The sequence below is a fragment of the Salvelinus alpinus genome, chromosome 12 (assembly GCF_045679555.1).
Source record: "Salvelinus alpinus chromosome 12, SLU_Salpinus.1, whole genome shotgun sequence".
Taxonomy (NCBI): Eukaryota; Metazoa; Chordata; class Actinopteri; order Salmoniformes; family Salmonidae; genus Salvelinus; species Salvelinus alpinus.
In genome coordinates this window covers 59,719,527-59,733,612 of record NC_092097.1, presented here as the reverse complement: position 1 = coordinate 59,733,612, position 14,086 = coordinate 59,719,527, and the positions used below count along the sequence as shown (strand labels likewise).

At 43.7% G+C, this 14,086-nt stretch overlaps 1 protein-coding gene across 3 annotated transcripts in view; it reads left to right on the top strand.

Moving 5' to 3' along the window:
* LOC139536436 (lysine-specific demethylase phf2-like) overlaps positions 1-14,086 on the top strand; it is a 169,642-nt gene that overhangs the window by 136,616 nt on the left and 18,940 nt on the right. For all 3 annotated transcript variants that reach the window (XM_071336971.1, XM_071336970.1, XM_071336972.1), the window contains exon 19: positions 8,552-8,644. In XM_071336971.1, the coding sequence (XP_071193072.1) occupies positions 8,552-8,644 (93 nt within the window). The remainder of the gene's footprint in view (positions 1-8,551; positions 8,645-14,086) is intronic.

Sequence of the window (14,086 nt, the reverse complement as noted above, 5' to 3'; positions counted from 1 at the left end):
TCTCATTCTATAACCCCCCAATTCTATTACCACCAGCCCTAGTTCTATCAAGGTAGAACATTCTCATTCTAGAACCCCCCCCCAATTCTATTACCACCAGCCCTAGTTCTGCAAGGTAGCGCTCTGTCAGTTCTCGCAGACTTCTCCTCGTCTGTAAACACCTCATTATTGTTTCTTGATCATGTCATTATCGAAAAGCAAAGTGTGTGCGCTTAACTGGTGGTGTTCAAAGAGCTGGGAGGGAGGGAGGGAGGGAGGGAGAGACAGACAGCTGTAGAGAGAGAGCAGACATCATCCAGCATGTTAGTGTTAATGCAGGGAAACCAAATACTGCAGGAATGCACATCATCATCATCACGTTAGTAATTAGATCGGTTGGCCTCTGCTATGTGACATCATTAGATAGAAATATGTAGGGAAGAGGAGGGAAGGACCAGTGGATATCAAATTGTATTTGTCACATGCACCGAATACAACAGGTGTAGTAGACCTCACAGTGAAATGCTGAATACAACAGGTGTAATAGACCTTACAGTGAAATGCTGAATACAACAGGTGTAGTAGACCTTACAGTGAAATGCTGAATACAACAGGTGTAGTAGACCTCACAGTGAAATGCTGAATACAACAGGTGTAATAGACCTTACAGTGAAATGCTGAATACAACAGGTGTAGTAGACCTCACAGTGAAATGCTGAATACAACAGGTGTAGTAGACCTTACAGTGAAATGCTGAATACAACAGGTGTAGTAGACCTCACAGTGAAATGCTGAATACAACAGGTGTAGTAGACCTCACAGTGAAATGCTGAATACAACAGGTGTCGTAGACCTTACAGTGAAATGCTGAATACAACAGGTGTAGTAGACCTCACAGTGAAATGCTGAATACAACAGGTGTAGTAGACCTCACAGTGAAATGCTGAATACAACAGGTGTAGTAGACCTTACAGTGAAATGCTGAATACAACAGGTGTAGTAGACCTTACAGTGAAATGTTGAATACAACAGGTGTAGTAGACCTTACAGTGAAATGCTGAATACAACAGGTGTAGTAGACCTTACAGTGAAATGCTGAATAGAACAGGTGTAGTAGACCTTACAGTGAAATGCTGAATAGAACAGGTGTAGTAGACCTTACAGTGAAATGCTGAATACAACAGGTGTAGTAGACCTCACAGTGAAATGCTGAATACAACAGGTGTAGTAGACCTCACAGTGAAATGCTGAATACAACAGGTGTAGTAGACCTTACAGTGAAATGTTGAATACAACAGGTGTAGTAGACCTTACAGTGAAATGCTGAATACAACAGGTGTAGTAGACCTTACAGTGAAATGCTGAATACAACAGGTGTAGTAGACCTTACAGTGAAATGCTGAATACAACAGATGTAGTAGACCTCACAGTGAAATGCTGAATACAACAGGTGTAGTAGACCTCACAGTGAAATGCTGAATACAACAGGTGTAGTAGACCTCACAGTGAAATGCTGAATACAACAGATGTAGTAGACCTCACAGTGAAATGCTGAATACAACAGGTGTAGTAGACCTTACAGTGAAATGCTGAATACAACAGGTGTAGTAGACCTTACAGTGAAATGCTGAATACAACAGGTGTAGTAGACCTTACAGTGAAATGCTGAATACAACAGGTGTTGTAGACCTTACAGTGAAGTGCTGAATACAACAGGTGTAGTAGACCTCACAGTGAAATGCTGAATACAACAGGTGTAGTAGACCTTACAGTGAAATGCTGAATACAACAGGTGTAGTAGACCTTACAGTGAAATGCTGAATACAACAGGTGTAGTAGACCTTACAGTGAAATGCTGAATACAACAGGTGTAGTAGACCTCACAGTGAAATGCTGAATACAACAGGTGTAGTAGACCTCACAGTGAAATGCTGAATACAACAGGTGTAGTAGACCTTACAGTGAAATGCTGAATACAACAGGTGTAGTAGACCTTACAGTGTAATGCTGAATACAACAGGTGTAGTAGACCTCACAGTGAAATGCTGAATACAACAGGTGTAATAGACCTTACAGTGAAATGCTGAATACAACAGGTGTAGTAGACCTCAGTGAAATGCTGAATACAACAGGTGTAGTAGACCTTACAGTGAAATGCTGAATACAACAGGTGTAGTAGACCTCACAGTGAAATGCTGAATACAACAGGTGTAGTAGACCTCACAGTGAAATGCTGAATACAACAGGTGTAGTAGACCTTACAGTGAAATGCTGAATACAACAGGTGTAGTAGACCTTACAGTGAAATGTTGAATACAACAGGTGTAGTAGACCTTACAGTGAAATGCTGAATACAACAGGTGTAGTAGACCTCACAGTGAAATGCTGAATAGAACAGGTGTAGTAGACCTTACAGTGAAATGCTGAATACAACAGGTGTAGTAGACCTCACAGTGAAATGCTGAATACAACAGGTGTAGTAGACCTTACAGTGAAATGCTGAATACAACAGGTGTAGTAGACCTTACAGTGAAATGTTGAATACAACAGGTGTAGTAGACCTTACAGTGAAATGCTGAATACAACAGGTGTAGTAGACCTTACAGTGAAATGCCGAATACAACAGGTGTAGTAGACCTTACAGTGAAATGCTGAATACAACAGGTGTTGTAGACCTTACAGTGAAGTGCTGAATACAACAGGTGTAGTAGACCTCACAGTGAAATGCTGAATACAACAGGTGTAGTAGACCTTACAGTGAAATGCTGAATACAACAGGTGTAGTAGACCTTACAGTGAAATGCTGAATAGAACAGGTGTAGTAGACCTCACAGTGAAATGCTGAATACAACAGGTGTAGTAGACCTTACAGTGAAATGCTGAATACAACAGGTGTAGACCTTACAGTGAAATGCTGAATACAACAGGTGTAGTAGACCTCACAGTGAAATGTTGAATACAACAGATGTAGTAGACCTTACAGTGAAATGCTGAATACAACAGGTGTAGTAGACCTCACAGTGAAATGCTGAATACAACAGATGTAGTAGACCTCACAGTGAAATGCTGAATACAACAGGTGTAGTAGACCTCACAGTGAAATGCTGAATACAACAGGTGTAGTAGACCTCACAGTGAAATGCTGAATACAACAGGTGTAGTAGACCTCACAGTGAAATGCTGAATACAACAGGTGTAGTAGACCTCACAGTGAAATGCTGAATACAACAGGTGTAGTAGACCTTACAGTGAAATGCTGAATACAACAGGTGTAGTAGACCTCACAGTGAAATGCTGAATACAACAGGTGTAGTAGACCTTACAGTGAAATGCTGAATACAACAGGTGTAGTAGACCTTACAGTGAAATGCTGAATACAACAGGTGTTGTAGACCTTACAGTGAAATGCTGAATACAACAGGTGTAGTAGACCTCACAGTGAAATGCTGAATACAACAGGTGTAGTAGACCTTACAGTGAAATGCTGAATACAACAGGTGTAGTAGACCTCACAGTGAAATGCTGAATACAACAGGTGTAGTAGACCTCACAGTGAAATGCTGAATACAACAGGTGTAGTAGACCTCACAGTGAAATGCTGAATACAACAGGTGTAGTAGACCTTACAGTGAAATGCTGAATACAACAGGTGTAGTAGACCTTACAGTGAAATGCTGAATACAACAGGTGTAGACCTTACATTGAAATGCTGAATACAACAGGTGTAGACCTTACATTGAAATGCTGAATACAACAGGTGTAGTAGACCTCACAGTGAAATGCTGAATACAACAGGTGTAGTAGACCTCACAGTGAAATGCTGAATACAACAGGTGTAGTAGACCTTACAGTGAAATGCCGAATACAACAGGTGTAGTAGACCTTACAGTGAAATGCCGAATACAACAGGTGTAGTAGACCTTACAGTGAAATGCTGAATACAACAGGTGTAGTAGACCTCACAGTGAAATGCTGAATACAACAGGTGTAGTAGACCTCACAGTGAAATGCTGAATACAACAGTTGTAGTAGACCTCACAGTAAAATGCTGAATACAACAGGTGTAGTAGACCTCACAGTGAAATGCTGAATACAACAGGTGTAGTAGACCTCACAATGAAATGCTGAATACAACAGGTGTAGTAGACCTCACAGTGAAATGCTGAATACAACAGTTGTAGTAGACCTCACAGTAAAATGCTGAATACAACAGGTGTAGTAGACCTCACAGTGAAATGCTGAATACAACAGGTGTAGTAGACCTCACAGTGAAATGCTGAATACAACAGGTGTAGTAGACCTCACAGTGAAATGCTGAATACAACAGTTGTAGTAGACCTCACAGTAAAATGCTGAATACAACAGGTGTAGTAGACCTCACAGTGAAATGCTGAATACAACAGGTGTAGTAGACCTCACAATGAAATGCTGAATACAACAGGTGTAGTAGACCTTACAGTGAAATGCTGAATACAACAGGTGTAGTAGACCTCACAGTGAAATGCTGAATACAACAGGTGTCGTAGACCTTACAGTGAAATGCTGAATACAACAGGTGTAGTAGACCTCACAGTGAAATGCCGAATACAACAGGTGTAGTAGACCTTACAGTGAAATGCTGAATACAACAGGTGTAGTAGACCTTACAGTGAAATGCTGAATACAACAGGTGTAGTAGACCTTACAGTGAAATGCTGAATACAACAGGTGTAGTAGACCTTACAGTGAAATGCTGAATACAACAGGTGTAGTAGACCTCACAGTGAAATGCTGAATACAACAGGTGTAGTAGACCTTACAGTGAAATGCTGAATACAACAGGTGTAGTAGACCTCACAGTGAAATGCTGAATACAACAGGTGTAGTAGACCTTACAGTGAAATGCTGAATACAACAGGTGTAGTAGACCTTACAGTGAAATGCTGAATACAACAGGTGTAGACCTTACATTGAAATGCTGAATACAACAGGTGTAGACCTTACATTGAAATGCTGAATACAACAGGTGTAGTAGACCTCACAGTGAAATGCTGAATACAACAGGTGTAGTAGACCTCACAGTGAAATGCTGAATACAACAGGTGTAGTAGACCTCACAATGAAATGCTGAATACAACAGGTGTCGTAGACCTTACAGTGAAATGCTGAATACAACAGGTGTAGTAGACCTCACAGTGAAATGCCGAATACAACAGGTGTAGTAGACCTTACAGTGAAATGCTGAATACAACAGGTGTAGTAGACCTTACAGTGAAATACTGAATACAACAGGTGTAGTAGACCTTACAGTGAAATGCTGAATACAACAGGTGTAGTAGACCTTACAGTGAAATGCTGAATACAACAGGTGTAGACCTTACATTGAAATGCTGAATACAACAGGTGTAGACCTTACATTGAAATGCTGAATACAACAGGTGTAGTAGACCTCACAGTGAAATGCTGAATACAACAGGTGTAGTAGACCTCACAGTGAAATGCTGAATACAACAGGTGTAGTAGACCTCACAATGAAATGCTGAATACAACAGGTGTCGTAGACCTTACAGTGAAATGCTGAATACAACAGGTGTAGTAGACCTCACAGTGAAATGCCGAATACAACAGGTGTAGTAGACCTTACAGTGAAATGCTGAATACAACAGGTGTAGTAGACCTTACAGTGAAATACTGAATACAACAGGTGTAGTAGACCTCACAGTGAAATGCTGAATACAACAGGTGTAGTAGACCTTACAGTGAAATGCTGAATACAACAGGTGTAGTAGACCTTACAGTGAAATGCTGAATACAACAGGTGTAGTAGACCTTACAGTGTAATGCTGAATACAACAGGTGTAGTAGACCTCACAGTGAAATGCTGAATACAACAGGTGTAGTAGATCTCACAGTGAAATGCTGAATACAACAGGTGTAGTAGACCTTACAGTGAAATGCTGAATACAACAGGTGTAGTAGACCTCACAGTGAAATGCTGAATACAACAGGTGTAGTAGACCTCACAGTGTAATGCTGAATACAACAGGTGTAGTAGACCTCACAGTGAAATGCTGAATACAACAGGTGTAGTAGACCTTACAGTGAAATGCTGAATACAACAGGTGTAGTAGACCTCACAGTGAAATGCTGAATACAACAGGTGTAGTAGACCTTACAGTGAAATGCTGAATACAACAGGTGTAGTAGACCTCACAGTGAAATGCTGAATACAACAGGTGTAGTAGACCTTACAGTGAAATGCTGAATACAACAGGTGTAGTAGACCTTACAGTGCAATGCTGAATACAACAGGTGTAGACCTTACATTGAAATGCTGAATACAACAGGTGTAGACCTTACATTGAAATGCTGAATACAACAGGTGTAGTAGACCTCACAGTGAAATGCTGAATACAACAGGTGTAGTAGACCTCACAGTGAAATGCTGAATACAACAGGTGTAGTAGACCTTACAGTGAAATGCCGAATACAACAGGTGTAGTAGACCTTACAGTGAAATGCTGAATACAACAGGTGTAGTAGACCTCACAGTGAAATGCTGAATACAACAGGTGTAGTAGACCTCACAGTGAAATGCTGAATACAACAGTTGTAGTAGACCTCACAGTGAAATGCTGAATACAACAGGTGTAGTAGACCTCACAGTGAAATGCTGAATACAACAGGTGTAGTAGACCTCACAATGAAATGCTGAATACAACAGGTGTCGTAGACCTTACAGTGAAATGCTGAATACAACAGGTGTAGTAGACCTCACAGTGAAATGCTGAATACAACAGGTGTAGTAGACCTCACAGTGAAATGCTGAATACAACAGGTGTAGTAGACCTCACAATGAAATGCTGAATACAACAGGTGTAGTAGACCTCACAGTGAAATGCCGAATACAACAGGTGTAGTAGACCTTACAGTGAAATGCTGAATACAACAGGTGTAGTAGACCTCACAGTGAAATGCTGAATACAACAGGTGTAGTAGACCTTACAGTGAAATGCTGAATACAACAGGTGTAGTAGACCTTACAGTGAAATGCTAACTTAATTATATTGAGCAGCAGTAAAATAACAATATATACAGGGGGTACCGGTACAGAGTCAATGTGGAGGCTATATACAGGGGGTACCGGTACAGAGTCAATGTGGAGGCTATATACAGGGGGTACCGGTACAGAGTCAATGTGGAGGCTATATACAGGGGGTACCGGTACAGAGTCAATGTGGAGGCTATATACAGGGGGTACCGGTACAGAGTCAATGTGGAGGCTATATACAGGGGGTACCGGTACAGAGTCAATGTGGAGGCTATATACAGGGTATTACGGTACAGAGACAATGTGGAGGCTATATACAGGGGGTACCGGTACAGAGTCAATGTGGAGGCTATATACAGGGGGTACCGGTACAGAGTCAATGTGGAGGCTATATACAGGGGGTACCGGTACAGAGTCAATGTGGAGGCTATATACAGGGGGTACCGGTACAGAGTCAATGTGGAGGCTATATACAGGGGGTACCAGTACAGAGTCAATGTGGAGACTATATACAGGGTGTTACGGTACAGAGTCAATGTGGAGGCTATATACAGGGGGTACCGGTACAGAGTCAATGTGGAGGCTATATACAGGGGGTACCGGTACAGAGTCAATGTGGAGGCTATATACAGGGTGTTACGGTACAGAGTCAATGTGGAGGCTATATACAGGGGGTACCGGTACAGAGTCAATGTGGAGACTATATACAGGGTGTACCGGTACAGAGTCAATGTGGAGGCTATATACAGGGGGTACCGGTACAGAGTCAATGTGGAGACTATATACAGGGTGTACCGGTACAGAGTCAATGTGGAGGCTTTATACAGGGGGGACCGGTACAGAGTCAATGTGGAGGCTATTGAGTTGATGGGGGCCCCGGTATTGAGGTAATATGTACATGTAGGTAGAGTTATTAAAATGACTATGCAAAGATGATAACAGAGAATAGCAGCAGCGTAAAAGGAGGGGGGGGGGGCAATGCAAATAATCTGGGAAGCCATTTGATGAGATGTTCAGGAGTCTTATGGCTTGGGGGTAGAAGCTGTTTAGAAAACTCTTGGACCTAGACTTGACGCTCCGGTACCGCTTGCCGTGCGGTAGCAGAGAGAACAGTCTATGACTAGGGTGGCTGGGGTGTTTGACACTTTTTAGGGCCTTCCTCTGACACCGCCTGGTATAGAGGTCCTGGATGGCAGGTAGCTTGGCCCCAGTGATGTACTTGGCCGTACTCACTACCCTCTGTAGTGCCTTGTGGGCGGAGGCCGAGCAGTTACCATACCAGGCAGTGATGCAACCAGTCAGGATGCTCTCGATGGTGCACCTGTAGAACCTTCTGAGGACCCATGCCAAACTTTTCAGTCTCCTGAGGGGGAATAGGTTTTGTCGTGCCCTCTTCACGAGTGTCTTGGTGTGCTTGGACCATGTTAGTTTGTTGGTGATGTGGACGCCAAGGAACTTGACGCTCTCAAGACAGACAGACAGACAGTTTTGAGCTGTGGGTCTATGAGTGTTAACTAACCAGAGGGTGTGTGTTTGTTCCAGTTTACCCCTCTCTGGAGTCCGAAGAGGATAACCCTGTCTTCAAATCCAGATCCAAGAAGAGGAAAGGCTCAGATACTCCATACAGCCCCACAGGTACACTACACCTGTCACTAATACTGTATAGATGAAAGGTTCAGACACTCTACAGACCCACAGGTACACTACACCTGTCACTAATACTGTATAGATGAAAGGTTCAGACACTCTACAGCCCCACAGGTACACTACACCTGTCACTAATACTGTATAGATGAAAGGTTCAGACACTCTACAGCCCCACAGGTACACTACATCTGTCACTAATACTGTATAGATGAAAGGTTTAGACACTCTACAGCCCCACAGGTACACTACACCTGTCACTAATACTGTATAGATGAAAGGTTTAGACACTCTACAGCCCCACAGGTACACTACACCTGTCACTAATACTGTATAGATGAAAGGTTTAGACACTCTACAGCCCCACAGGTACACTACACCTGTCACTAATACTGTATAGATGAAAGGTTTAGACACTCTACAGCCCCACAGGTACACTACACCTGTCACTAATACTGTATAGATGAAAGGTTTAGACACTCTACAGCCCCACAGGTACACTACACCTGTCACTAATACTGTATAGATGAAAGGTTCAGACACTCTACAGCCCCACAGGTACACTACACCTGTCACTAATACTGTATAGATGAAAGGTTCAGACACTCTACAGCCCCACAGGTACACTACACCTGTCACTAATACTGTATAGATGAAAGGTTCAGACACTCTACAGCCCCACAGGTACACTACACCTGTCACTAATACTGTATAGATGAAAGGCTCAGACACTCTACAGCCCCACAGGTACACTACACCTGTCACTAATACTGTATAGATGAAAGGTTCAGACACTCTACAGCCCCACAGGTACACTACACCTGTCACTAATACTGTATAGATGAAAGGTTCAGACACTCTACAGCCCCACAGGTACACTACACCTGTCACTAATACTGTATAGATGAAAGGTTTAGACACTCTACAGCCCCACAGGTACACTACACCTGTCACTAATTTTTTTTATTTTTTTATTTAACCTTTATTTAACCAGGTAGGCAAATTGAGAACACGTTCTCATTTACAATTGCGACCTGGCCAAGATAAAGCAAAGCAGTTCGACACATACAACAACACATAGTTACACATGGAGTAAAACAAACATATAGTCAATAATACAGTGAAAAAAATAAGTCTATATACAATGTGAGCAAGTGAGGTGAGATAAGGGAGGTGAAGGCAAACAAATATATGTATAAATAAATAAAAATATAAAAAGGCCATGGAGGCGAAGTGAGTACAACACAGCAAGTAAAATAAAAACTAAAAAACACTGGAATGGTTGGTTTGCAGTGGAAGAAAGTGCAAAGTAGAGACAGAAATAATGGGGTGCAAAGGAGCAAAATAAATTAATAAATAAATACAGTAGGTAAAGAGGTAGTTGTTTGGGCTAAATTGTAGATGGGTTATGTACAGGTGCAGTAATCTATGAGCTGCTCTGACAGCTGGTGCTTAAAGCTAGTGAGGGAGATAGGTGTTTCCAGTTTCAGAGATTTTTGTAGTTCGTTCCAGTCATTGGCAGCAGAGAACTGGAAGGAGAGGCGTCCAAAGGAAGAATTGGTTTTGGGGGTGACTAGAGAGATATACCTGCTGGAGCGCGTGCTACAGGTAGGTGCTGCTATGGTGACCAGCGAGCTGAGATAAGGGGGGACTTTACCTAGCAGGGTCTTGTAGATGACCTGGAACCAGTGGGTTTGGCGACGAGTATGAAGCGAGGGCCAGCCAACGAGAGTGTACAGGTCGCAGTGGTGGGTAGTATATGGGGCTTTGGTGACAAAACGGATGGCACTGTGATAGACTGCATCCAATTTATTGAGTAGGGTTTTGGAGGCTATTTTGTAAATGACATCACCGAAGTCGAGGATTGGTAGGATGGTCAGTTTTACAAGGGTATGTTTGGCAGCATGAGTAAAGGATGCTTTGTTGCGGAATAGGAAGCCAATTCTAGATTTGACTTTGGATTGGAGATGTTTGATGTGAGTCTGGAAGGAGAGTTTACAGTCTAACCAGACACCTAGGTATTTGTAGTTGTCCACATATTCTAAGTCAGAGCCGTCCAAAGTAGTGATGTTGGACAGGCGGGCAGGAGCAGGCAGCGATGGGTTGAAGAGCATGCATTTGGTTTTACTTGTATTTAAGAGCAGTTGGAGGCCACGGAAGGAGAGTTGTATGGCATTGAAGCTCGCCTGGAGGGTTGTTAACACAGTGTCAAAAGAAGGGCCAGAAGTATACAGAATAGTGTCGTCTGCGTAGAGGTGGATCAGAGAATCACCAGCAGCAAGAGCGACATCATTGATGTAAACAGAGAAGAGAGTCGGTCCAAGAATTGAACCCTGTGGCACCCCCATAGAGACTGCCAGAGGCCCGGACAACAGACCCTCCGATTTGACACACTGAACTCGATCAGAGAAGTAGTTGGTGAACCAGGCGAGGCAATCATTAGAGAAACCAAGGCTGTCGAGTCTGCCAATGAGGATGTGGTGATTGACAGAGTCAAAAGCCTTGGCCAGGTCAATGAATACGGCTGCACAGTATTGTTTCCTATCGATGGCGGTTACGATATCGTTTATGACCTTGAGCGTGGCTGAGGTGCACCCATGACCAGCTCTGAAACCAGATTGCATAGCGGAGAAGGTGTGGTGGGATTCGAAATGGTCGGTAATCTGTTTGTTGACTTGGCTTTCGAAGACCTTAGAAAGGCAGGGTAGGATAGATATAGGTCTGTAGCAGTTAGGGTCAAGGGTGTCCCCCCCTTTGAAGAGGGGGATAACCGCAGCTGCTTTCCAATCTTTGGGGATCTCAGACGACACGAAAGAGAGGTTGAAGAGGCTAGTAATAGGGGTGGCAACAATTTCAGCAGATAGTTTTAGAAAGAAAGGGTCCAGATTATCTAGCCCGGCTGATTTGTAAGGGTCCAGATTTTGCAGCTCATTTAGAACATCAGCTGACTGTATTTGGGAGAAAGAGAAATGGGGAAGGCTTGGGCGAGTAGCAGAGGGGAGGGCAGTGCTGTTGTCCGGGGTAGGGGTAGCCAGGTGGAAAGCATGGCCAGCCGTAGAAAAATGCTTATTGAAATTCTCAATTATAGTGGATTTGTCGGTGGTGACAGTGTTTCCTATCTTCAGAGCGGTTGGAAGCTGGGAGGAGGTGTTCTTATTCTCCATGGACTTTACGGTGTCCCAGAACTTTTTTGAATTTGTGTTGCAGGAAGCAAATTTCTGCTTGAAAAAGCTAGCCTTGGCTGTTCTAACTGCCTGTGTATATTGGTTTCTGGCTTCCCTGAAAAGTTGCATATCACGGGGGCTGTTCGATGCTAATGCAGAACGCCATAGGATGTTTTTCTGTTGGTTAAGGGCAGTCAGGTCAGGAGAGAACCAAGGGCTATATCTGTTCCTGGTTCTAAATTTCTTGAATGGGGCATGCTTATTCAAGATGGTGAGGAAGGCATTTTTAAAAAATGACCAGGCATCCTCTACTGACGGGATGAGATCAATATCCTTCCAGGATACCCCGGCCAGGTCGATTAGAAAGGCCTGCTCGCTGAAGTGTTTCAGGGAGCGTTTGACAGTGATGAGTGGAGGTCGTTTGACCGCTGACCCATTACGGATGCAGGCAATGAGGCAGTGATCGCTGAGATCTTGGTTGAAAACAGCAGAGGTGTATTTGGAGGGCAAGTTTGTTAGGATGATATCTATGAGGGTACCCGTGTTTACGGAATTGGGGTGGTACCTGGTAGGTTCATTGATAATTTGTGTGAGATTGAGGGCATCAAGCTTAGATTGTAGGGTGGCTGGGGTGTTGAGCATGTTCAAATTTAGGTCGCCTAGCAGCATGAGCTCTGAAGATAGATGGGGGGCAATCAGTTCACATATAGTGTCCAGAGCACAGCTGGGGGCAGAGGGTGGTCTATAGCAGGCGGCAACGGTGAGAGACTTGTTTTTAGAGAGGTGGATTTTTAAAAGTAGAAGTTCAAATTGTTTGGGAACAGACCTGGATAGTATAACAGAACTCTGCAGGCAGTCTTTGCAGTAGATTGCAACACCGCCCCCTTTGGCCGTTCTATCTTGTCTGAAAATCTTGTAATTGGGGATGAAAATGTCTGAATTTTTGGTGGTCTTTCTAAGCCAGGATTCAGACACGGCTAAAACATCCGGGTTGGCAGAGTGTGCTAAAGCAGTGAACAAAACAAACTTAGGGAGGAGGCTTCTAATGTTAACATGCATGAAGCCAAGGCTATTACGGTTACAGAAGTCATCAAAAGAGAGCGCCTGGGGAATAGGAGTGGAGCCAGGTACTGCAGGGCCTGGATTCACCTCTACATCACCAGAGGAACAGAGGAGGAGTAGGATAAGGGTACGGCTAAAAGCTATGAGAATTGGTCGCCTAGAGCTACTAGAGCAGAGAGTAAAAGGAAGTTTCTGGGGGCGATAAAATAGTTTAAAGGAATAATGTACAGACAAAGGTATGGTAGGATGTGAATACAGTGGAGGTAAACCTAGGTATTGAGTGATGATGAGAGAGATATTGTCTCTAGAAACATCATTGAAACCAGGTGATGTCATCGCATATGTGGGTGGTGGAACTGAGAGGTTGGATATGGTATAGAGAGCAGGGCTAGAATCTCTACAGTGAAATAAGCCAATAAACACTAACCAGAACAGCAATGGACAAGGCATATTTACATTAAGGAGAGGCATGCTTAATCGAGTGATCAATAAGGGTCCAGTGAGTAGAGGTTGGTTTGGGGTCGTGGCGATCCAGACAGCTGGCCGGGTATATGGCTATCGGTAGCAGCATAGGATGGAGGTCTGTTTGTAGATACCTCGTGCGTTTCCGTCGGTAGGTTAGTGGGGTTCCGTGTAGTGGGGTTCCGTGTGGTAGAGGGGATCAATCCAAATTGGCAAAATAGATATAGTGACCCAAGGAAAAAAATAAAATAAATAAATAATAATAATAATAATAGTTGTCCGATATACTTGTTCAGATAGCAGCCGATAAGACAGCTAACGATTAGCGGGCCTCAGATGAGCGTTCAGGTAACGTCGGGACGGAGGTGCCGGTTGGATAAATCCCTCGGGCAGATAACGTCGGCAGTCAGTCGCGGCAGTCAGTCGTGAAGGCCCGGTGGGGTTCCGTATCTGCAGCAGCAACAAAAGAAACGGGTCCGGATGGTGATGGAACTCCTCAGCTGGCTAGCTCCAGCATGATTTGAGTTTGCTCCGGGGTCGACGTAAGCCAAAAGTTCACACGGTTTGCAGCTAGCTAGCTGCGAAATCAAGGTGCAAGTGTCCAGAGCCTGCGGCTGGAATCCGGGGAAACTGAGAGAAAAAAAGTCCCGGAATGCTCCGGTCCGAGTCGCGTTGCACAAAAGTGCCGGTAGATTATCGAGCTAAAGGAATAGCTGATGACCACAAAACGTGGGCAGCTGAAACA